This window comes from Melozone crissalis, unplaced genomic scaffold (assembly GCF_028551555.1).
Source record: "Melozone crissalis strain CALT ecotype California unplaced genomic scaffold, PUWL_Pcris_2 ptg000004l_1, whole genome shotgun sequence".
NCBI classification, from domain to species: Eukaryota; Metazoa; Chordata; class Aves; order Passeriformes; family Passerellidae; genus Melozone; species Melozone crissalis.
Window position 1 is genome coordinate 36,299,418 of NW_026535782.1, and position 27,014 is coordinate 36,326,431.

Below are 27,014 nucleotides of genomic sequence, written 5' to 3' on the forward strand. Positions count from 1 at the left end.
TGAAAAAGTGAATGCTTTGGTGTGGGTGACAACTTATCTACCAGTTACTTGCTTCTTAAGTCCTTTACAAAGTTGCCTGGGGATGTTATAATTCAATTCAGGCCATCTTTGGAAGTCTTATGCCACATGTATGTGTTTCCCAAATGCAATAAGGAACAGTGCCAGGACAGAACAACTGCTAACTGTGGTCAATAGTCATCACTGGTCTCATGTACAAACAATAAGCTCTGTGCAAAAAGTTACTAGCAGAAGCATCAAGTTTTGTTAGTCTTGAAAACTCAAAATCCCATGCAATGTTCATCATTAATTTAGAATCTAGAACTATCAATACACATGACTGCATAGTTTGGTTTATCATTCTAGTTGGATTCAGAGAGAAAATTAACTATCAGTCTAGCAGAGCTGATACACATTATGGCACTCCCTCTTGATCACACTCCTTGCACTCCAGCCTAGTAAAAAACACACCTGACACTTGCAGTTGCTGGGATCCCTCCTGGACCATCATACCATCTTTTGTGGGTATGGGTTTGGAAAGTGGAAAACCTTTTGGATTAAGGCAGAAGACTGACTTAAGTGAGCAGTTCATCACAGATACAGCCAGTTAGACAAAATCAGATTGAACAGGCAACTGACTGCCAACAAGTATACTTTTATATATTTACACCAGAATTTGTATACACACAGTGCTTAAAAAACAGGGAAGGGAAGAAAAAAGGGGAAAAGAAAGAAAAAAAAAGAAAAAATAGAAGACCAGCCAGTCCAATAGCTTCATCTTGGTATAATCATTCTTTCTATAGCACAAATGATATGATCCCAGTTTTTACAAAATATTGCCAGCAGCGTCACTGCAAAGAAAGTGCAGATGATATGAAAGCGGCTCTTCATCATAGGAGCAATGAACTTTGCAATAGTAGAAACACAGACTAAGATGACAGTCATGAAGGCCAGGATAACATTTATACACTTCCCCAGGAGCACTTTGGCATTAACTGTTTCAGACTGCTGTGCTTGCTGTTCTTGCTGATGGAGCTCCAGTTTGGAAACTCGGGTCTGACATGATTCCAAGGCTTCCTGGAGACAGAAAACAAGAATTAGGGCAGCCATATTTCCCTTCAATGGTTCTTCACATTTTAGCAGCAGAGCCATCCATCAGCTAGATTAGAAGTGTAATTTATTATTGACTGCCAAAATTTCAATGAACCACCAACTTTTAAAAGAATAAATACACACAAATGTCTGAATGAGTGTGTCACTGTTTGCTCAGGCATAATCAAGGCTAACAACACTGTCCAAAATGTAGGTTTGTTCTTTTTTCATGCTCAAGAAAAAGTACCATAACTTTAATGTTCATGACAGCTGTTTCCTATATATACTGTTGATATAAAGTACTAGTAAAGCTGTTGCCATAGCAACTATCACTGCATCAAAACAACAAGAAAATGAGCTTCTTTGTATATTCTATAGAAAAGATTAGGCTGGGCTTGCTGTGATACTAATTAACTCTACTTTGCAACATGTAGCCATGTAGCAGCACTTAGTTTACACTGCCTCTGTGTCTATATTGATTTTGCTCTCAAAGCTACCCATCCTACAGTGTCGGGCTTGAGCTCTCTGTGAGATCTGGCCTTCTCCCACTGTCAGTGTGAAGACAGTGGAACAACCTGTGGAGATGCTTTTATGGGATTCTCTCCCACATGATCTATTTGGCTTCACAATTTGTTCTAAAGAAAGCAGACTTTTCTCTTCTGCTTGAGAACAGACTAAAAGTGGTCTTTGACTAAAATGCTTCCTAAAGACACTACTCCCATGCTTAAACCCTCCCAAAGCAAAACAGAAAAACTTTCAACTGCTTCCCTTACTTGCCAAAATGCCAGCTTTTTGCAGGAGTTGGGATTTGGGCATCACTGCACAACGTGGTGCAGAGCTATAATTTCATGAGATTGATCAACTTGACAGAATCTTTTACCACTGTGTGACAAAGAAAACCAACGCTCCAGCATCCCTACTTTCTTGCACACTCTCACACTCTAGGTATTTTCCTTGCACTAGCAAGCTTGTTCACCTGCTCACAGAGTAAGCTGTTTCAAACCAAACCTCAGTGTATAAACACCCAGAGAGTTATCAGTTTATCATCTCCCTTGCTGGGTCAGTCCTTCATTGTTTCAGCAAGCTAGACTGGCTTACCAAGGGACTGGCCAGGCACCAAGGTCACCACAGAGAGTGGGGCACAGTGCCTTACACAAGGCTGCTTCACTTCACTGCTCTAAGAAGTAGTAACAAAATAGAAGATTGTTATTACAGTTCTTCAGGGGTGGCACAAAGGCTGTTATGGTTCAGGCATGTTCTCCACTACACACTAATGAACTTCCCTGTCTTTCTTCCACTCTGACTGTAAGTTATCCTCAAATTGTCTTGTGCTGCTTTAGAAGAAGTCCAGCTGCAAAAGTCTGATACCTGCAGCTCTGCATTGAGAGGCTGAACATGTCTTTAAAACTATCTGCACATCCTTTAGTGACAGTTAGGCTGTTACTCAAAATATCCAGAGCTTAAATCCTTTTACTCTATTTTAGCTAATTTTCCAAAGCCCCAGAGAGACAGATTTAAATGGGCCCAACTGTACAGAGATAAAAGAAACAAGGCTGTGTCAACATAGCACTTCATTAAGGAGTCTCTGACACCCTTCCAGGAGTCTTTTAAAAGTCTCTGACACCCCTCCAGGATTCTGCTAATGACTTAGGGAATATTTCACAGCCCCTCTCTTGGACAACTCAGGTTTCATTACATTTTTACATCCTCAAGATGCCTTCACAGAAAGGAGTGCTCTTTTCTTTAAATCTGTGAGACACCTTTCTTGTTTAAACCTACAATGAAACCTATGATATGCTTAGATTCAGTACCATCCCTTTCCCACTCTGTTCCCAGGAGCTTCCTAATTAACATTTAGGAAACTGTGATCATCCTGCTGCCTGCACTCTCTCTGTTTGGAAATGTGAGCACAGGTGTATACAGGTCAGGTTTTAGGTTCTTTTACCATGTGAGCCAATGGTAAAAGACAGTCTTTGAGCATTCCTCAGTTTTTCATGAATAGGTAAGGCACAACTGTGTTTTCACCACTTTTCACCACTTCCTCAGACTTTGAGTGGAAATATTATGCATTATGTAAGTGCTTGTGTTGTACTAAATATTCAAGTACATACATAACTACATGCTGTCAGGACATACTTGTAGACATTAATACTGATTTTTGATTGAAGTCAGGCATGACTACAACTGATCACTAAGGTGAAAACACGCCACAGCTTTGATTATAGAGGTTGTTGTGACTATGGCTTAAAACTCTTTAATTATAACTGGCAAATCTACAAGTCTATTTCTCTTAATTTTTATCCTATGCTGAGTAAGAATTTTATGTCAGGACATTGTCAGAAGTGTTGTGTCATACAATACAAGGAGACTTGATTTCTTCCTCCTCTCTGAAAGAAATTAAAACAGGTCTCTGTTTTAAAACTCTGCCTGAATCATATCACCAATTTCAGCAGAAAAAAGATCTTGAATCCAGAGAAACAAATGGAGACTGTCACTGATTCAATGTGCTGGGTTTTCCCCTTAAAACATAGAAAATATGTTAAGCTTACAAACATGTTCAAAGCTTACATATTTTCCCATATTCCTTATTTTAAAATATGCAGAAAAATGCAAGTGTTTCATGGTACAAGATCTCCACAAAATGTTAGAAGATTAGGATAAGGAAAATAAGTACCTGAACATCTCGTGATCGCTCGTAGGCCTGATACGCCACCTTCTCCTCTATGCTGGCTAGCTCTTGTTTCAAGTTTGCTGTCTCATGTTGATGAAGGTCAGTGAGGTCATTTAACTGGTCCTCCAATCTTTCATATCTTATTAGGAAAAGAAGTCTAAATTTAGTGCCTTCTATTCAAGTAATGCAAATCGTGAAAACAATTGCACATTTTAAAAGGTAATTTCTCAGCACACGGTGAATTCATCTGACTGGCGTTACAAAGCACATATAGAAATCAGTAAAAACTTTGCAAACTTTCCACAAACACTTATTCAGCAATCAGAAAGCCTTTTCTGAGTGTTTCTTGCTGGCAGTAGGTGCTAAAAAGCAAATATTTTTACATCACTGGCAAATTATATGAAATATAAACAGTGCCTAAGGATATCCAACTCACATTTTTCACTCTTCATTTAGCCAAGAAGATATGGCTTCATAAGTAAGTTTGAGCCAGTTAATAGCTCACCAGTAATGACAGGAAAAATATGTTCTCTCTCATAGACAACTGCAGGGTTCTGCCATTTATGTACAGTCTGTTCTGGCATGTTTCTACATGGTAAAGTAGTTCAAGTAAACCACCAGCAAACTAGATTTTTTTTTTGTGAGTTTGTCACTTGATTTAACACACAAGCAGGCAAACACTGCAGTCAGCACAAAAATGATGGAGGCAAAATTGTCTAGAAATGGATAGCAGGAGGCTTGAGATTTTACTGGCAGAGAGCTGTCAGAAAAGGCCACTCTGCCTTCTCCTGAAACCAAGTCAGAAGCTCAGCAGGCCTTTCATTGTTCTTTCCTCCCTATATCACCACATGATATCAAGTCTTTCATTGTATTTCAGGAACTATAAGCAAGGGAGACATGAAATATTGCCCTTCATGCCAAGATTTTGCCCACTGGCATAGTAAAGACTTCAAGAATTGACTGTCACCTTAACAAGCCATAGGAAAAATGGGATATAGGTACAGCAGGTGAAAGCCCTCTGTGCAACATATCATCCACTTCTCACAGAGGATGATAAAGGAATTAATTGTCATGTAACAAATGCAAGATGAAGTTGTGCTACAGCCCTTCAAAATACATCTCCCAGTGTGTGTTACACCAGGGTACAAGGTGACATTGCATCCAGGAGACAGCAATGTGTGTGAGAAGTATTTGGACAAGGTACCCAGGAGTCAAGGGTATACTTATCAGTCAGTTCTGCTACACCACAGACTGATTAGCTGTTTTGAGTCACATTAGATAGAATCCTTCCACCAGCTACAAAACTATTGGCATCTCCTATACGCAGTACTCACATAATACACATAAAAGCTATGACAGAGGAGAGAGTCTTCTGACCAGCCTCTGACAAAAAGCAAAGGGCACTACACCATTTGATAGAAAATATAAATATTCTATGTGTATTTTCAGTTGTTGGAAGGAATTAAACATGTTGGTAATAGATATTGATTGGAATTATTTTTTCCTCTTGCTTGTGAAATCTCTCTCTCTCTCTCTCACACACACACACTTTCCAAATAGTTTCTATACCCATTCAAAAGTCATTTCAAGAGAACAGTTAAAAAAAATACCTAAATCTTTCCTCTTGTAGCATCTGAGAAATAAAGCCATAGTCTCTTTTAAATTGGGTTTTTAAATTCTCAATATCATCAGCTAATTGAGACTGTGTCTCCTTGATTTCCCTTAGTTCCTCCAAAATCATGGAAAGCTTTCCTTGGCTGTCCAGGGTGCTTGCCACAGCAGGACTAAAGGAAGTATTCCCATTGCTGTCTGCTGATCCAGAGGTCCCACTTGAGCATTCATCATCACTAACATATTTTGGTTTGGCAACAATGGTGGCACTGCCCCCATAGGTTCTAGAACTCGTTTCTGGCCGAAATTCATCCAGGGTATTTTTCAGATGAGCAATGTTGTCTGCACTACCAAATTTGTTTCGGATCAGGTTGGCAAACTCTCTGGACTTGCTGAAAACAAAGACAGGGGGTGTCAGAGATACCCCTGGCACACCCGACTTGCTGCTCTCTGCTCCGTGCCCAGTGCTACGAGACTTTCCATGCTGAACGTCTTTCAAGTTATCTTTGGAAGTATCCTTGGTAGCTTTGGAAGATCCATTTTGTTCAATATCCTTGAGCTTTTTGTGATACTGTTCCAATTTCTTCTGCAGCTGGGCAATGGAGTGGGCAGATTTCTGGTTCTTTTTCTCAAAGACTTGCTTGATGCGTCCAGCCTGCTGCTTGTCTGCACTGTTCACCAGTTTCAAATACTCAGCCACGTTTCCATCTCGAGCTGTTTGTTCAACCTTGATTTGTTCTGTAACCTTGAGGATTTTCTGTTTCAAGCTATCTGCGTTGAGTTTGACTTTGTGAAACTCTAGGACCCCATCTGGTACATCAAAGTTCAGGTTGGTATCAGAACCTCCACGACGGATGTTAAGTGGTAGACTCAGGGTATTCATGTCATGTCTTTCCACCTGAGAGAAAAGAAAAAGAGGTAAATGGAATTTGAATTCTATTTTTTAAAATCCAACATCCAGTTTACTTTTCCACATATAATTACATCAAGTATACAGCATAAAGTAGCTTATATTAGCAAAGCATAATGAAGTTTTCTTTGAAATTAAGCAGCATTTTTTTGACTTCTACAAGTTAATAAACAGTCTAAGGAACTGCTTGTCTCTCTTAAAATAAAGATGGATTAGAGAGAAAATAATTCAGAATAGGTTATAGAATCACTTACAGTTTGCCACAAAACGAGAATAATACCTAGTTAGAAAAGGTTCCAAAATATATTGTTTATTATTAGGAGTTTCAAAGAGACCATGGCTGATAATCACTCAGTTTTTTCTCTTAAAAGTGGTCAAACACCAATGGAGATGTCACCAGATCTTTCCGTCTACAGCAGTGCTATATACTATGTACTGTTCAGTATATTTTCCCAGGTTTAATGCCTTTTTCTGATACATGCCAATTTAAATTTCTTTCACAATTCCAAGTTTTTGCAAAACTAGCTGAAAGAAAGCTCTTGAAAATCTAGTATATGCTGCACGCTGGAAGCAACTGTTATTTTTTAAAGCAGAGAGTACAGAGGAAGAATTGGCCTGTATTTGACTTTCCAGCTTGATAAGGGTGCTCAACAACTTGATCTGCTGTGCTAATTCTGTTTTAATAGGAAGTTCACTAAGTGGGATTTATAGGCAGAAACTCCGGAAAGAAAACTGCATTCAGTCAAGTATAAGATCTGTACACCTTAAATGCTCTCTGGAAGCACAAAAACAATTAGGCAACTCAGACACAACACCGACCACAACAGATCATTTTATCTTTCTCATCACAAAGGCAAGATAGTCTGATACAAAACATTGAAAGTGTTTCCTTATATAAACTCAAAGTTATGGGGAAAGCAGGAGAAGAATGATCTAAACAAAATAGCTTTATCCCTATTATCATCTTGGTTTAGCCTGTGTGACAAAGAAAGTGCATTTCATTGCAGCTGCCACAGTGTCATGTCTGTAGAGACTGCTTAACAAATGCTCCAGCCATAATGGGTTTCCAGAGCTTTGGTAGCAGGGGGAGCCAATATAATTCCTCAGACAAGACCATTGCAGAAACAAGGCAGAAGCTATATTAAAGTATCTCTTGACAATGCCTTCCTGAAAATCTCTTTTCATTTCTACTACTTTATATTATTTATTTATTTATATTATTTTCCTTATAGATTACCAAGGATTACAGTGGAGATTTTTCTTGATTTTTCTTTTGCTACTGCACCACTCAGGGCACAAACCAGCTAACATAAAAATTCACATTAACCAATACCTATTAAAAAAAAAAGCACTTGAAAAATGCATATTGAAAGTCTGGAGTTGACAATTTCTTTTGGAGAATATTGGTTAATGATGACCTTTAAGACTCAGACTGTATCCCAGGGATTAAACCATTGTTGTGGCCTAATAGATCTACACTTTACCAGTTTGTTAGAAACAATTGGCATTGATCCAAATGCTCAGTATACAACAAGAATTAACAAGAATTTCTTGAAACAACCTAAGACATTTTTAAATAAGCTTTGGCACAAAATGATACTGTAATTAGTCACAGAATTGTATACACACACAAAACAGATCCATCACTGATGTCACTCAGAACAAGTTGTACATAACTTCCAGGAATGGGTGGGTCTATATCTAACCTTTTCACAGCAATGTTTACTTCCTCAGTAAAAAATAGTCTAGAAATAGTATTGTAATAATTGGATACAAGCCCAAACCAGATCCCTTTTCCCTTATGTCCCCTCCCTCACAGGGCTCTCCATTGGTCAGCCTTCTCTGCCTTCCTGAAACTTCAAGGTCACGAAAGCAATACTGATAAAAAGAACAATAGCCTTGAAGGAATACATCTGCTGAATGCTGCCATGCTTTTGGACATGAGGAAATCTGTTAGTGTGGGGCAAGTCTGCTCCCGATTAAACTAATCACAGGGTCAGTTCAAATTCAGGAAAGTACTTAGAAAATAAGTGTTGAAAGTCCCAAAACACTGCTAGCAGTTTTACTTGCTGGATTGAGAGCTCACTAAGAGTACAAAAAAGTCATATCCAATATATCTTTGTTTCTGATTGTAGTTGGACAAAATGGCAGGTGTCCTCTGCCATCATGCTGCAAGGCTGGGTCAAGCAACCCTCTTTCAAGAGGCTCTTGCAATCCTCTGCTGATGCAATACACCTTTCTGTTGGGAGGGGATGTGTAATGTGGGGTGGAGTTATTTCTTTTTTAGGTAGGGGGCTGGTTGGCAGAGTTTTGTGGGGTTTACGGTTTTTTGGGGTTTTTGGCTTGTTTATTTTAAATCAGAAGCAAGCAGACAGCGGGAGAGTCAGGTATGTCTAGACAAGCGGCCTTTCACCTTTCTTCTACCTTGATGATCCATTTGTGATTGTTCTATAACTCAACACTAACGCTAACCCAAACATCAGATTTCCATCTTCAAAGCCTACCCCAAATGCTTCTTGCTGCAAGTCTCATCCTGTGATGAGAAGAATTCCTGCTGAATCGAATGCCTCATTCTTTACACCGAGCACAAGACTGCCAGTAGGAGTTGAGATGATGAGATGCTTCCTCATCCCTGCAGGTACTGGTGCCCTCTGCTGGGATGCAGGCTGAAATCCTCCCAGTGCAGGAGAATGAATGGCATCTCCTTCAAACTGTGTGAGTGCTCTCCCAGCTATGCTACGGGAAGAAATGAGGAATGCCATCCCTGCCATTGTTCCTGCTGTGACTCCTGGGTCCCCAGCACCTCACAGGGCCACCAAGCTGTTAATAACAAAGAAGTTGTTGAGAGATGGGTTTTTAATTTTATTTTTTAAAGATTTTCACTGTGGTTGCAAAGAGAAAAATATGTTTACATACAGTAGCAGGCCCAACAGTTAAAATGGATGAGCCATCCTTTTGGAAGTGAGAATCACTTGAAGAGAAAAGAAGCCTTGTACATATCTCATATAATGGCAATTAATAGGGAGCTGAGCAGTAGCAGTAGATGAGAAGCAGCAGTCCTGAAACATGTGGTACCACTAGGTAGACAGGAAGTCAAAGAACTAGCCCGTAGTCTGAGGAAATACTAGAGACATGCCCTCAATTTGTGTTCTAGGAAAAAACAGGGGAAAAAACCAATTTGCATATAGTCCTGGGATAGCCATAGCTGATGTTAGCTTGAAAAAAGACACCTGGGCCTTGGAGGGAGACCACTGCACTTTATGGAGCAGCTCACACACACACTTCACTACAACCCAGTTGAGAACTAATAGTAATGTTTGTGCTGCTGAAATACAAGCTTTCACGAACAGGGAACATGAGCTCTTAAGAACAGTACCACAGTTGATGAGATAGGTAACTCTCAGAGATAAAGCCCCAGCCCCCCTTTTTCCAGAGAGCCAAGAAGATCTCCAGCTGCCTGACCATGCTATCCATGCCCAGAGTTTCAGAAGGGACAGCAAAATCACTTCTTGGTGCAATGAACACAAGTGCAATGCTGGGAACCCTTCACTGCACATGAATTGTCAGGTTTACTTACTGTCCTAAATGTAAAGTGGAGGGCTGGGTAACAGGGAGCCTGCTATTCAAAAAGAACCATGCAGAGCACAATAGTGATTTGAAAACCCACTCATGGAAGCAAGGGTAGGGATTCCCTTGGCATCACAATGATGCACATGTTTCTTCACTAACCATCTGCAAAAGCAGCACCAAGGTCAGACTTGCAGGCCATGCTGTCAATGAGCCCAGAGCACAGTAGGACCCATGCTCCCCAATACCACAGGCAAGACTGTTGGAAAGAGATTCTGCATTGACAGGATCTGCTGAACAGGTGAAAATATTGTGTTTAATGGCCTATAAAATTGGTCATTGAATCTTCCTACTGGAAAATATAATGAAGACCTAGAAGATCTTATTTCTTCCCCATAGATCCTGGGTGGGATCCATCTGGGAGAAAAAATCCATAGTGAATAGAGCACAAAGAGCATGCAGGCCACCCTAGTGCAACCCACATCCCATGGCTGCTCAGATGAATGCCATGCTGGGTTCCACTGACTGTGCCAATGGCTCTCCACTAACAAGTGAGACATAAGCCCTCTATGTTAAAGGTACCAAACTGAACTCTACTCTTTATGTCATAGATTTCTTTTATGCTCTTTTAAAAAGCATAGAGAATAAAAAGCATTTACAAGACAGATGCATATATGCACCAGGCTCCAGAAAGCCTGCTCCTTTGGCTTGCCTCACTAAGAGAAACAAACCATGAAGACAAAAAATGATCTGCTTATTTAAATAGGCTCAGTTTACAGGTGTTTCCTTCTTGTTCTTTCTCTAAAAAACCTCATTACCACTACCAGTCAAGCTAAACAAAAGCTTATGATGACAATTTAAGTCTATCTTGAAAGAGTTTCTGATGAATGCTTAGAAACAGAATCCCATAAGGAGCATACAAAATAGGATTAAGGCAGCTTCACAGCTCTTAGAATTTGGTAATACCAACAAAAGTCATCTGGAACAATTCTCTTTTTATCAGAAATATGCATATGCCAGAAGCACAGGTGTTCCAATGGGTAAAAGAACATGCAGAGGGAGTTTTAGTAAGTTTTCAGTATATTCCAAAGCAAAAATGTATTTGGGGAGAGACTTTCATCATTTCTTTCAAGTTCACTGTTCCTTCTAAAATCCACATGAGAATCCTTCATGGAAGTCTTAGATTAGAACTAAATCATCATAAACCATTTTAAATTATGTAAAATCACCCCCCAACATTTTTGTACAGTATGTTACAGCAAAGCACCTTCTGCTTGTGTTTCTTTACAGAGCTACTTAATATCTAGAAGTATCTACACTGAGAATACCATGCTAATTATCATGCAGAGAGTTGAGAGTATATGGGAATGGAGGGAGTCATCAAAATGTGTTTCTGCTTTTTACTGGGGTAATGGAAGATCCTGGGTGATGTGTCTGAGACCACCTGGCAAATGCTGATGGAGTCAAATAACTGAAGGTGTTTCTTTCATCATCATCAATTCCTCTACAACCTATTTACTCTCCACCTCCCCTCAAAAAACCATTGAAGCTGTAAGGCATCTCACTAACACCCCTTAGATGTTTATTCCAGGTAGAAGTCAAAGGTAATCCCAGATACCCTTTGGCAAGAATCTGCTCTTCAATATTCAAAGGCTGGGAAACTTCAAGGCCATTCCATGAGTAAGGCATCACACACGGGCAGAGTAGGCTGTAGAGATTTGAATCCTTTTGAGCATTTTCTGCACTATGCCAACACAGTCTGGTAATTATAAAAATTCAGCTTTTCTACTAAGATACTGCAGCAAGACCTCAGATATAGACTAAACTACTAAGCATCCTAGGCAAGACATCAGCTGTTGAATCCAGTCCTTCTCAGGGTCAGTTTGATCACCTATCTTTCCCTCCATTTTAATTCATTAGCACCACAGGGTTGAGACTCTTAAGTATAGGCACCTCAAGAAAGAGATACATGTACTTGCAATTTTTGTTTAAATGAAAAATACCCCCAAAATTAAAAAAAAACCAATACCTTTAGTTGAAAATTCTATAAAACAAACTCTGCAGAAAGCAATTGCAAGAAAGCACATGAAATGAAGTTCTGGTGTGACTAGAAATACTCTCTTCATCTAATCTGGTCAAGGCCAAATACTCGTGCATAACCTGCGATCCAAACTCCAAGTCAACTTCACACCAAAGTTGGTTTGCCTCAAATCCTACAGGCATGCTCATTTCAAACCAGAAATACCCCAGAAAGAACCTTTACTCTAATTTCTATTTAAAGGACTAAACTAAAGCCAAATTTTCTATGTCACAGCTTGTGTGTAAATAAGTATTTAGATATGGTGCTACTTCAAATTAGACCAATGGGAGAAGAGAACAATGGGGGGAAGAGGCAGTTTTCTCCTTCACTGGTAACACCAGCTCCTTCAGAACCCAAGAACATCCACCGAAAATTCTCCAGTACCATAACTCACTCAGTCCAGGTCCAAGTTTTTTGTCAGCACAAAACTGACATAAGCAAACTGGTTCCAATACAAACAACTTCTGTGCCTAGACACTGAAATCTGAAAACAACATGCCTCTATAAAAGTAAGCAAGTTACTTCCCATTAACTGTCCAGCAGTCATGTGAAGAAGAAAAGAATAAAAATCACTGTCCTGGCTAGAGAAAAAATACAGTGATGAACCAATACTCACATTTCCTAAGCTCAAGTTTCTTAAGCAGGCAGAAGGTAGATTCCACAGCCCTTGGTTAACTATTTTGCTGCAGATCAGTCCTCCTCTCTAGATAAGCACCATTAATTAAAAACAAGTCAATAAAATACCTTCTCCTAACTCAGATCAAAAGAAATGTCACTCATGTGCATGTTCCTTCTCTCTCAGGTTTACACAGCAACATCAGGAACTGCTTGGGAGCTCCAGGTGCTCAAAGGGTGGCTCCATCAAGCAGTGCTTGTTAGAAGCCTGCACTCCTATTCCCTCTGAAGGAGAGTGCCTTTCCCATGACACAAAGCCCTCAAAGTACCACCACTAGAAAACAGGGGGGGGTGACAGTTCTGAAGAGCGAGGCCAGTCATTTTGTATCCCTTCTAGATTAATTGTTCTACTTACTTTTAGTGTTTCTAATAGGTGCTGTCCCTTCCCTCTCCCCAGCTTTTATGGATTTTTTTCTTCCCCTCCCATTCAGTATTAAGCTTTCTTTTTCAAAAGATGTCTGAATAGATGGCAATAATGAAATTTTCCAGACTACTGTGAAGCATTCTGTGAAAAGTCAGCCATCTACACATTTTCAATTATAAATCCTTTTCCATGAATGAGAATTTGATAAAAAGCCAGCTACATACCTGCTATGACTAATCACTTCTCATAGTTACAGCATATGCTTCTGATCTCTCATCACTTATGATTTAGAGTATCACTGCATTGTCTAACTTCTCCTCACAAATTATTCCACACTGATAAAGTTGCAGCAGGTCACCTTCTCCCTCCACCTGGTTCTTTCTGTTTCACAGTCAGCTCTTAATTTCATTGCTATTCAGATGGTCTAAGCATTTTCTGAAATCCCAGCTCCTGGAACTGTACAACCATACAAGAGAATTCCAGGAAATACTATGAAGTTTCTCTCCTTCAGTTACAGAGAAATAACTCCCACATCTAACTTCACAGTCAACAACCAACCAAGTCCTCCTTTGCCCCAAAACAAAGACAACTCTAAGGAAATTTTAAAGATGTAATTTACCCACCTACAAAAATCAACCCCACAGCTCAATACTGATTTTAGTCTAATTCATGACTTTTATTGCTTTGAGCTGGCAACATTGCATAGGACCTATTTTGTCACAGGAACATTAAGGCTTTATAGTAGCAGGGAATTTTGAAAGTATTACCACTGAGAGACAAAACACTCTAAATCCATATAGACTGGCCATCACAGGCAAAAGACTCAAGACTTGGGGATTTTGTTTCTTTAAACCATGGCAAAAGTTCTGTTTATAAACAAGAGAACAATAGCTCCATCAGGCCTAGGATCTTTTCATTTGCGTTGATGCAGCAGCAGCACATCCTGAGTATATAAACAATCACATCTTGTCCTGTACATGAACTGAGCTGCTTACTCAAAAGAGCCTGCCTGCTTCTTCCTTTTCCCCCTGCCCTGCATCTCTCCTTGCTGGGCTGATAAAGTCAAATCTCAAAAATACATATCTGTTACAAGAGCAGTGTTGCCTATACCCAGGAGTTCTAGTTCATTTTTTATATAAAGGGTTCAATCAAAAGATAGGGTCTTCACTACATTGCATGACTAAGCAGCTTATTTACCTCTCCACAACAACTAGTGTACCTCTTGACAAAGCAACTTTACTTTATCAAACCTTCATTACTTATAGACACTTTCACTATTTGCCACATTAGACATATTAGTGCATATTTTGGCTCCACACCTGATATCCAAGACTTATATTTGTACCCAAACCACAAAAAACCCCAAAGGCAGAGAACTGCATAGAGATTGAGCCACCAATAATTAAAAACTTTGGCCATGCTTCATGATCTACAAAAACTGAAATAAATTTTTAAAAAATTCAAACAAAAAACAAAACAAAAACACCCACAAAAACCAAACAAAAACAACAAAAAAAAAACCACCCCACAACAACTAAAAAGAAAAGAAAGAAGCCCAGAAAAGAAAGAGGAAAAGTTTTATTTAAAAGACTACTTCAAAAAATTCCTTCTTTCATTGGGCAAAATAAAGAAAATTAAAATTGGAATCACACAGATACATATTATGCAGGTCATTTATTATTCAATACCACTGCTGCAATAATGGTATTTTAAGCCACTGCACACAACTGATTAACACTGCTCTGACTTAACTCTGGAGAAAACATCCTAATTGCAGTGCATTAAGAACCAAAATTCTCTGCGGAGTCAATGGATTTAACCTCCTGTGGATCACAAAAACACAACTTTAAAGCATTTTGTTATTTAAATTTATTTTTAAAATAGCAAAACCATTTTCCTTTCTTCTCACTGAAGAGGTAATATAAAGCATTAGGCAACAGAACCACATTTTCCTGCTCTTTGCATAACTTCCTCCTGGAAGAAAATGAAATGTTGTCTCTCAAGTTAATATAAATAACATTGTTTTGAAAAGCAGAAACTATGTTGTGACTCTGCCATTAAAGTGTGTCACAAGTGATGCTTTCCATTTATGAATAGATCTACAGTTGTTCTCATTGTGGAGAAAATATTCAAACATTACTTGTATGTTTACTATCTTGTTATTTATATAAATATACATGTATAAAGATATGCTTTTAAAAACATTTTGTAAAATATACACAAAGTTATTGCTATTATAAGTAAGTACTAGCCCTCAGAAAATCTCATATCCATGCAGTGTTTCAGCTGCTGTGCACCTTCTGGAGAACCTGCTCTTGGCATGGTGTTTTAAGGTTACACCCTAACAATCAACTCAAATAGTTACAATCAAATCTGAATTCACAAGAAAAGATAACTTTTCCAGTAAAAAGACCCAAACACTTTATGAAGATGAGTGTGCCTCTTCAGCAGATGTCTCTGAATCCTCCTTTTTAAAGAGGCTCCCTGTGCACATTACAACAATACATCCAAGCAGTACTTCAGCCAGTGCTTTGTGCATCCTCTAGAAACATCTTCTCTTGTGCACATGATGCTGAAGTTTCTCATATAATCTTTTAAAATGTTTCCGAGCAGGTACTAGCATGAACCACTCCCATAAGAGGTTGGAGGTGGGTCTTTCAAAAACTATTAAGAAATTTTTCTGTCAGTCTATTCTCTCTGAACAAAATTCAGCTAAGACTGTTGTATTGATTTTATAGAATTAATCCACTATTTGTACATAGTCATGAGTCATCTTTATACTCCATTTTTCCTTTCAATGTTTTGTATACACTGTACACTTCAAATACTAATACACAGCACACAAAAATCTCAATCCATGAAAGAAACTCTGTTGTAGACAAGTTCCATAAATAACATAACATCTATTAATCAAAAACCCAAAATTCAAAACACTTGTCTAACTGAAAAGAACATCAATGAGATTCACCCAATTAGTGAGAAATAAAACCCTACAGTAAAATCTTTATGTAGTCTTAAAATATTCATATTCTGAGAACACATCCCCAGTCAGTGGGTTTTATTAAACTGAATTACTTAGAGAAATCAATTCAGATGATTTTGGAAGATAAACTAGGGTAAATTATTATTCTTATGTCACCATACTAGTTGCAATGAGAGTGCCAAATCACAGTTTTAAAAAGTTTTATGGACAAAAAAACTCCACTATTTTTAAACAACTGCCTTTAATAAGGACTCACTATGTTTTTACTGTACAGTACAAATCCTTTGATGTCGTTTTGAAGATGCCATTATGTTTTGCATTGGTAGTACTAGCAATTCAAAGCAGACTTTTCCCCTGAGAGATGTTTGCAAACTGAAAATACATTTATTTCTGTTTTGCCAGAACTAAAATGTCAAGGGTAGAATGAACTCCTGCAGAAGGAAGTCCTGCTGATTTCTAAAAGCTCATTACAAAGCTCACTGCCCCCTACTCGTAACTACAGGGAGCATTTGTTGAACGTCTCCTCATGTAGTGTAAATATACAGCAGAATGTGTATTATGCATGAAATTTTAGTCATAAATTCAGTGCTTATAAACTAAATAAATAAACAAACCAATCCAAAACCAAACAAAACCCCCACTCCTTTCTCTCTGCCATCCAACACAAAAACCATTCTCAAAGGCAGGACTGCAAGATGAGAAGCACAGGCAAGAAACAGTAGTGACTTTGTTTAGCAGGCTAATGGAAAGTGCTCAGAAACTGTTCAGTTGCACAGCACATTTAATTGCTTAAAACAGAATAGATTCAGTAGGAAAAATTGTTTTCCATTTGATATTTCTTAATCTGTTAAAACCATGTCGCTAATATAAAAGTAATTTAATTCAGGAAAATTTAACCTGCCCTTCTTACCTGCTGTTGTATTGAGATGATATATAAAATATTACAGATCAGCTTCATGTAAATGTATTACCTTTGTTTCATTAATATGTTTATGCAAAATATAATTCAATTTGGCACAAATGTAGTAAAGACCTATCTCAGGAGATAGCAGGGCTGAAAAGGCAACACCAACAAGGCACCAGCGACAGTGAGACTCACTAAGCAAAGATGGAGCAGCCTGTATTGCTCCTACTGCATTTTCTAGCCTTTGGATAAGTGTTCTAGACTCATATCCTTCGTATTCAAGGCTCTTAGGTTTTTTTATTTTGTTCAAACTCTGCCTAGGAGGACAAGAGGGGGTTAAAACTTTGATAATGCTTTTAGAGTCACAATTGAATTTGGGTCTCAACATCATCATCTGAGGTGTTTCATTCCAGCACTACAAAGGATGTGATGGTGTCACAGGGATTATTTATTTAATTGAATAAAGCAATACCAGAAATGTTTCATAGGGATATGTGTCTCAGGAAATTATAAAATTATTCTTCAAATAACATTGGTAGAAACATGATTAAAGTTCAGGGTAGTTTACTTGACCAAGATGTTTATATGGCCAGATGCCACAATTTAGACTCTAAAGACAAAACTTAGTGGTTCTCAATGAGAAGAATCGACAAGATTTTTTGGAAGAGGAAACTTTAATATTTTCATCAGAATATTGTAGTGCAGTTAACTTTACATTAAAAAAAAAAGTATAGCTTGCTACAGAATAGTATCTACATTAACAATTATGTGCTTATTCATACTCTTCGCTTATACTTTTTTCTTTCTTGTATCTTTCCTCTTTTTGCTTTTGCTCAACCAACAGAAGCAACTTCATCTTTTAATCTTAAATCAGTTTAACCATGGTTTTTTATCTGGGATACATTTAACCTGGTAGAATACTTGCCAAGATTTACAGAAATTGCCAATCTGTGCTTTAATACAGCTAAATTTCATGTATCTTCTCTATAAAGCTCTTAAGACTATCCCAGAACATTTTTTTTTTTTAATAGTAGTGATAATTTATATTACATGACACAACTAATGAATGTTTAGTCTGGATACTGTGAACCCTAAAGCACATGATTTTATGGAATCCATACATTTCAGTTTACATGGATACTTGACACAACAACTGATATTAATTATTAAAATACAGTCTTAAAATAGAACTGCTACATCTTCAGTAACATCCATTATGAAATCCACAATGATGGGTAAGAGTGAACTGCTATAAACACATAAGATAAACCCCACCATCTTCAAGTTAGGTATTAGAACACACCTCTGTTTTACTCAAGAATCTCTTTCAGCACTGCTGGCAAGCTTTGTGTGCGATGAAGAAACATAAAGCTACTTAATATGGTCTAAGCAGAGATGGTAACAAGTTATTAATATACTTATTACAATATCTAACAAAAACTTCATTAAGCACATAGGTACTTCACATTCTTACACAGCTGTAATCCATAATAGCTAGCCCAGGGCAGCATTTCTGAAACAGGAGCTCAGGAATGGGAGAAAACAGGAGAAAAGCTATTGCTTTTCTGCTCGGTTGAGTTGTCCCACACTCACCATCCATGATTTACATGTCATGGATGTATGAGCTCTCTGAATCACAGAGCTCACTCATCAACTTCCATGCCAAGTGTATGAAAACAATAGAAGATGTTTCAGAGCATTTTTAAGAGTTATTTTCAGCTTGTTGAAAGCCATTGCCTCTCTTACCTAACCACAGGGAACTGGGAGAGCCTCTGTCAAGCAATGGTCAAACTGTTGCTCTTATCTCCCTGTGAATTTTTGTGTGAAGCAACAGGCTACCCAACCTAAGTTTGTTCCTCACGTTCCTTGATTACAGCACAACAGAACAATTTAAAGCAGGATACAGAAGTTCTCCATATAATTTTATTACACCATAATACAATATACACTAATTACAGCAATACACCTGATGGTCTTTTTAAAGCAGTTTCTAATCTTAATTCAGAGAGTTTTAGAAAAATTATCAAACGAAAATGGCATGTGTCGATCTTACATTCAAACTAAACATACAGGGTTTGTTCAGAAGCACAGACATAAATGCTAGTTGCCAACTTTCTCTTAATGCCAGTTCCTACATATTAAACTCATATTAGATTTTTCTATTTTTAGAGTTGTGGTGATGTTAGAGGCCCATTCACCAATATTATTTGATTAGATCAGAATGAAACTGAAATCAATATTCTGCTCCTCATCTGCCTGCCTGCCTCCCTGCCTCCCTCCCTCCCTCTCCTTTGAACTTTCTAAATTGATTCTTTTTTTCCTCTCCTAAGTTTCTATTCAGTTCAGACAGTCAAGAGGATATGCTTAATCACATGGTTTGGTGTAAAACACTTATAAACATATTACCATACTCAGTCATAGCAACAGCACAGATAAAAAGGAACAAAGCAGAGTTCAGTGGGAAAGGAAGCAGATAAGAGCCATGCTGTCCTTGGAGTCTGACCATGGTTACTGGCTCTGCCCTGAGCCAGAGCTCTGTACCTGAGCAGGGAGCTGTGCTTGGCTACAGGCTCCAGAACCCTGGTGTAAACAGCCAAACATTCAACAGGAGATATCTCATTCCATGACAGTGGAAAAGCAAAGCAAAACCCAAACCCCAGTGCTCATTGATCAAGGCATTAGAAAATTGCCTAAATATTTTTTATCTTTATCTCTCCTGCTCATCTGCTTATAATAATTTAAATAAAGTACCATTAATAAATCAGATTTTTAGAGGTTTCAACAGACAGATGAAGGTCTATATCCGTTACTCAACCCTCAAAAACATGCCTCTTATGAAATTATGCCATATGATGTTAGCCTAGTTACACACAGTGAGTTAATATTCTAAACAGTGTAACATGTCAAAAAATCATTTTCCAGACCCTCTTCCTAAAGAAACAGACAGACAAATACTCTCACTTTCTGTAGTCAGTTACTTGACAGCTTTGAGAAACACACAAATCACTTCAAGAAATCATAATGCAAACTGCAAAGAAAGCTACTTCAGCCCAAGTCCACTAGTTCTTGGTGTTTATGTTACAATCAAAGCAGTCTTCCTGCAGGTAAGCAAGTGGAAGAAACATATAAATTTGGGCAGAAATGGACCTTGAAAATTAGCTCCTGTAGACTTAATATTACTTATAATAAAACAAGCTTGAGGGGAAAAAAAAACAGGTGGTAAACAAAATCCAAAATTATCTAACTTTTCAACAACTCAAAATGGCCTGAATGTCTTTTATTCTATTTCAGCTAGAGAGGAACTTTTTAGATATGCATACATTCATTGAATGCTCTGGGAAACTTTAATGAATTCCAGTGATTTGCACGGGAAGAACACCTTCCATGCAAATATGACTGTGTGGAACTCTGACCTCTCACAGTGGAAAGAGCAAATCACAGCTTCTACAGCTCTGATCTCCAAATGTAGATTTTAAGTCTGTCCCTACATATGCTTCTGGTACTAACCAGGAAACACTGCAACATTTTAACTTTATGGAATGAACTGACATACATCATTATTCATCCCATTTGGTCTGTAGGCTTTTTACGTGCTTTTTATCTTTCTTGTTCATTTACTGCTTTAACAAGAGTGTTATAAAAATAAAGGTCAGTACAGAAATAAATGCACCAGGTGTTGTGTTCCTCTGCATAATTTAACAATATTTAGACAATATTCATATAGTTTGAAAGCTATTTGATATAATATATTGAAAAGCCTGTTCTCTTAGGGCTGTTTGCTAGCCGAAAGCCAAGGATTCACCAAAATAAATCCAGATATATGTTCAAAATTTTCAGCTGCTTACCCACAGCTGGGCCCACTATAGGGTAGTATATTCAAGTAACACTCATAAGAACATTAAAAAGTTTAAAATACTACTAAAAATAATTAACAATAGACTAGTAAAATAAACTAAAAAGAGACTAGTAAAACCAATGATTTTTCATTTATTTAGCTTTTCACTGAAGAGCTGGTTTAGATCCCTTTAGTGTAATAAAAGTGATGTTTACTTGCTGGTACGAACCTCCCAATACAAGTCTTAAAAGATTAATGCACAATATTGTGAATGCATCTTTGTTGATAGTGCAGAGCTGGGGTGGGGATTAGGAGTATGGAAATAACTGAAAACACTTATGATGTGGTAAAAGAAAAAAAATTTATACCACTTTAACACGGCTCTTTCAAATTCTCTAGATGACTTCTGGATTACATAAGGTAACAACAGAAGTTCTTACTATGTTTAAAATATCACAATATTGTGATATTTGACTATCTAATGTATGAAACTTGTGTCAGAACTGATCACAAGTTTCTTAGTTTTACTGTTATCTGAAGGGAAAGGAAAGGAATTATCCTGGAAGTACTTATTGGAAAAAGCATTGTTTCAGAAGGTTTATAGTTTCCTTGCACGTAGCACCAACCAGGGAAATTATGTTGCTGCCTTGAATGCTGAGATCCAACTACAAGCAGTTATCATGCTGTCAGACAAAATCTCCCAGTGTAACTCAAAGGCAATGTAAGGGAGTCAGCAGATTCACTAACAGATTGGTCCTCTAAGAGACTACTACATATGAATGTACATAAAATCACTCCCACAGACCTGGCAGCCTGCCAGTATTACAGTGAACAAGTCTAGCAAGGTCACAATATTTTTAGAGTAATATCTTCAGAGTTGGGGTATTTTGAGTCTATGATCCCCTTCTGAAGAGTCAACATTGCTCCCAGTGGAATTTAAAAGTTATAACTGGTAGTTCTAGATACCTGTCTCTGGCACAGCCTGCCACAATGATTTGAGCTGTACTTCTGATCTGCAGAGAGGCAAATCCTAGAAAAACTCTAGTAGTTGCAAGAGAAGCTCCAGTGACAAACTGTATCTCAAAGCCTGCTTTGAGATAGTCATTCCAGGTGTATTCAATGATCTGTTCCAAGAAATTTGACTCTCTTCCCCACCCCCAAAGCATGTAGACACACTGACAGGCAATATGAGCTAAAGATGAAAATAACGAAATCTAATCATCACATTGTTACTTCAAACTGATTATAACTTCCAAGTATTACAACATGATTTACTTATTTCCTTTTTGGTCAGTATTTCCTCCTGAACGTGCTTTGGGGGTGGGGAAAGTCCAATTCAGCACAAATTCTTAAGATAACTTTGTAATCACCTGTCCACAGATGAGCAAGTTCTACAATTTCTTCCATGCTGAAACATCCAAGGAGTCATGATGAGCCTAAAGTAAATAAAGTGTGTCTTTGACAACCACAGATACTTGATCTGTGCTTACATTTAGATGCCACACAGCTCCTGCAGCCCCTTCAGGTGAAATTTCATCCCCAGTCTGATACCACAGGAATCTAATACCTTGCACATGATGATTCTGCTACCTCAAAATCATAACCTAGGCTCTTATGTCTTCACTTGTATTTTACGCACGACATGGCTGGCATCCATGAGTGATGATGGGAGCCACTTCAACAGGTGAAAGCTGAACTAGTCACTATTTTGGGTGAAGCAGGAAGGCCTGAAATTTTTCTAAGTGTTTCGATCAGGGAAGACACTGCAGGAACTGTTCTGCTCCTTCTTCAAGGATGGGAGGATGCCACATAGAGGGACTTCGCTTCAAATCGCAGCTTATTGGCTGAACAAAAGATTTTGAATTTTATTCATGTAAGCAGAAGCTCATGTGAGTTTTTGCCTCACATGAGCTCAGGCTTTACCCTTGCCCTTTCCCTCCTTCCTCTATCTATCTACTTTTTTGTGAACTCTTCAGTGCGCAGTTCCTTCTCTGTAACTGCTTCCCTCCCACTTTTCTATTAACATACCTTGTAATAGGTGAGTACCTTCCCCTCCACCCAGAACTTCTGTGTGATCTACCTACTCCTAAAATTTGTTGACTCAATTTAGATTTTTCTCACCTCAGAGACAAGAGGTTTTGAAGCTAGGATCCAACACTCTAACAGAACTAGGTAATTTCTCACTCATGGGACAACTTTCTGTAAATCATATCAGTATCCATTGACACTGGGAAATTTGAAGAAAATAATCTCCCTATCCAAGCGCAATCTTTCCAGTAGGTCATTCTTAGTCTCTCAAATGATGCCTTATCAAATGTAAAGACACTCTTTAGGTTACACAACTTTACAAGGAGAGGAACAGCAGCTCTAGGAGTCTAACAGTAAGCAAACTGCAGCAATGGAATATGAGCCAATGCAAAAGCAGAACAAACAACTCCAAAAGCCGTGTAACAAGCTCAGCCACGCAGCAATCCTCACCTGAAGAAACTTTCCTCTCTAAGCTCTTGTGTATGGATATTTGCTTCTCAGAAACACAACAAAGTATGAAAGGGATCATATATAAAACCAAAACAAACAAAACCCAAACAAACACAGGCCAGTACCAAAAGTTTAAGTGCTAATTTATTATCAGACACAATCTGCTTTTGAGGCTATCCAGGCTGCCATTTGCCTGTCAAGCAAAAACACCTTCTTTAAGCTACCATTGCACCATGCTATAGATACTGTGGGACAGGGACATTATTGCAATTGTAGTATAAACTATACTTCCCTTTTTTTGTGCCAAACTTTAATTTTGTTTAAAGTTTACAGAAATTAATAGAATAAGTTAAATGACTGTATACCTATATAATGAAAATAAAATGAAAATTAAAGGACCTGATACCTATATAATGAAAAAAAATTACCAACATCTTTTTTTGTTTCTCTTTTGTGACAGTCAAATAACAAAGATTGGAAAAATGGTAAGTAATACTTCAAAAGTATTTTTAGCTGATTAAAACAGAGCCATGATTCTAAACAACCTACAAGAGAACTACTGCAGGTAGTCTGAAGACTTTGTATTAAAATAAATGTCACTTTGCCAAGTGAGATACATTTAGTCATTTCCTGATTTCTTTTTCCTTTATTTCACATATTTTAAAATGTGTGTTCCTGAATAATTTGTTCCTTTCCTCCAGAGATTCCTTTGCAATGACTCCATAATAGTCCACTAATGAGGGCACTGGTACCACAATCTCTTTGCAGGTGAATCAATTCAGATGCAAAACATATCATGACTTCACTGCAGAAATCAGTGGAGAGGAAATACTTAATCACAGATGAATTACATGTTCAGTCATATGTGCCTTCAAGCAAAAGGCGTGGGGGAAGTAGGTTTACTTATCAGCCAAGACTGTCCATCAAGAAACAAACAGTTGGATTTTAGGCTGTTTTCAGTTTAAGACATGTCCAAACTCACAGCTTCAAGGCAGACATCCCAACCACAAAAGTGACAGCTAAGACAATGACATTCCTCTGCCTCTCCAGAAGAATTAGGGCCCCTGGGCCCCAAGATTTGTGGAGACATTACAAAAGATAGTAAGACAGTGAGGACATGCCCCAGGAAGGGAAAAGCTTTTGAGGCCTCACACCACAGATGTGTTTTGAAGAAATGCAGGAGGACACACTAGCACATTGCCTTGCATTCTTGGGCTTGCTTTTTTTATCCTTCAGCACTAAACTTGCTGTCCTGACCCCAAACAGTGCTGGGACCAAGCGGCCTCAGGAGGCACAGAGGACACACTTCAGAAATGCAGGTTCCCATGGAGCTCAGCAAACAAGATGGTAGGGAATACTCAAGGTCTCCAACAGACTCCTTTCCTTTAGTTCAGCAGCAGCTTACTTCTGCTGCAGCACTTCCACAGCACGTGTTATTTATCCTAGTATTTGTCCTATTCCTGTAAAAAACTTATTTTGGACCATTTTTTTCAGTACATTATTAACCAGCAGTGTCCAAGCCACACATCTCTCCCATTGAAACAGCAAATGTGCTGTAATGCTCCACCAGCCATGACCTGAATTAAGCTTATCCAACAAACATCCATAACTACTTAATATTGACAATAACCTGGAAAACAGTTCTGCATGCAAGCCAGAGCATTTAAACGGACTGCAGGCACAACCTGGTTTTCATACATTGTTCTTCCATCTTCAGCAAACACATAACAGACTCAATGACATCTAGCTACCTCTAAAATCATGGTAGACTGAACTGGCCTATATACCTGAATAATTTAGCACTGAAGAGAGGTAATGGCACTCTAGGTTGGAATCAAGCCATGACAGCCTGTAACTGCTGAGATCCTCTGTGTACATTTACACATTTAAGAACCCAAGCTGTTGGTTACAAGAATTTTAACTGTTCTGGCTGAACACTTCACTTTCTTTTATAACTCAAATGATTTTATTTTTTCTATTAAATATACTGATGCAAGAGATTTTCATCAATTAGACAGAGCACAGCAAGTAACTGCACAAAATAGGTTACATCCTTTGGTACATCTTATTGGACAAGCCTGCTCTATATTGGAAAAGTTAATAGGAAAATTCCCCCCCCAAAAAAATGTTCTTTCTTCACCTGAAGCTTCAATTCTTCTGGTTATGAATCTAATAGGGATGTCTAAAGTTTGGCAAGCAAAAACTGAACCAGAGCTAAAAAATTACCTGCAGTATCCAGACTTGTATGCAGCAAAGTCCAAAACGTATTCAGTTGCATTTTATTTTTTTATTGAAAATGCATGAAGTATAGGCAAGCTGTTAAAACACTTAATATTTGGTAAGATGCCACATAACAATCCATACCAAAAAAAAGCAAAATTTTAAATTTTTTATGAAGGCCACAATTTTCTTGCTTCAGTGGTCAAGAAAATGAAGTATGAATGTCATGCACAGGAATGAAGCATACTGAAAAGCCCAGAATTCTCTCAAGACCTCTAGATCAAGAGTTTCAGAAGCAGCAACCAGAGTTACTTCAGTAAAGGCCATTCTTCCACTCTGTCTGGCAGCTAAGCAGTGCAGAAAGGCATTTCAAATATTTGACCAACATCAATTGCTATTTGTGTTCACAAGCATGGATGAATCCAGATTCTCAAAAAAATTATCAGGAACATCATTATACCATGCACCGGAAGACACTGAAACACTGACAAACAGAATTAAGTGCATCCACTGGCAGAAAAAAAGCCCAAATCAAACAAATCACTAGACAGCAATAAATACAGAATTTAAAATACAGATTGACAAGAATTTTCCATTTATCCCCCTACAAGATGAAACATATGGCCAAATGTAGTTAACACTAGTCTTCAGTGAATGAACCAATCCAGCTAAAATTTCAAAGACACAGTCTAAGTGTATCCACACAAGCACTTCCTACAGCTCCTGTTCTCAGTGAAGAGAGCAATGACCTGGTAAGAAAAGGGGCACATGAAAATGGGGTGGATACAGATGAATGCTGCCCATCAACTGCAGCAGGAAGCACTGAGTAACAGCAAGCACCACACCAGAACAAAGTGCTCTGCTCTCAATATCTGCTTCTTCACTGGACATGTTCTGCCTTCCCAAAGGCACGCTGTCTCATTCTGAAGGCACCTACAGTGCTCCCTTCAGAGTGCTTTCTCTGGCCACCTGGTTGCTGCTAAAAGCACAAGAGTTGCTTGGATATTATACCCAAATCAAACATGCCTTCCCAATGTTCCTAAGGAATGCTTTTTGTTTCTACAGTCCAACATGAGACACTGAAGATGCTAGAACACCTTCACCTATGCACTTTGGGAAGACCATTAATTGAGTTTTCACTATTAATATACTTTTGTCAATTCATCACTACCCTGATGATATGGAAGCTTTATTCAAATCAGAGTATAAAGCTGCCTTTGTGGCAGAGCTCCATGGCACAGACAGAGGCACTGCAAGGCCAGGCTGCAGAGGGCATTGAGCAACCTGGGCTAGCCAAAGGGTCCCTGCCTGTGGCAGGAGGGCTGGAAGTAGGTGATCTTCAAGGTCCCTTCCAAACCAAGCCAGTCCATGATTCTGTGATCAGAGGGCACACACTACAGCTGATCAGTGCCTGAATGTGAATGGGCACCACTCAGAGATCTGAGCCCTAGCTCAGCTTGAACATGTCAATTGCTAGAGAAGAAGAGGCAGGGACAGTATGCTGTATAACCCCTCGCAATCCCACAGAAACACTAGTTCAGGAAAAACAACACCATGTGGTAACATATGGACTTTAGATTTATTTCTTAAAGCAACAATACCAGCAGCACCTTCCCAGATCTCCTCA

General features: G+C 38.4%; 1 protein-coding gene across 3 annotated transcripts in view; it reads right to left on the reverse strand.

Moving 5' to 3' along the window:
* Positions 1 to 313: 313 nt before the first annotated feature.
* The window catches only part of TMCC3 (transmembrane and coiled-coil domain family 3), a 128,595-nt gene continuing 101,894 nt past the window's right edge, over positions 314 to 27,014 (reverse strand). For all 3 annotated transcript variants that reach the window (XM_054277398.1, XM_054277407.1, XM_054277389.1), the window contains 3 exons: positions 5,371 to 6,269; positions 3,764 to 3,899; positions 314 to 1,074 (listed from right to left, as the gene is read on the reverse strand). In XM_054277398.1, coding sequence (XP_054133373.1) covers positions 772 to 1,074; positions 3,764 to 3,899; positions 5,371 to 6,269 — 1,338 coding nt within the window. In that variant the 3' untranslated portion in view covers positions 314 to 771. The remainder of the gene's footprint in view (positions 1,075 to 3,763; positions 3,900 to 5,370; positions 6,270 to 27,014) is intronic.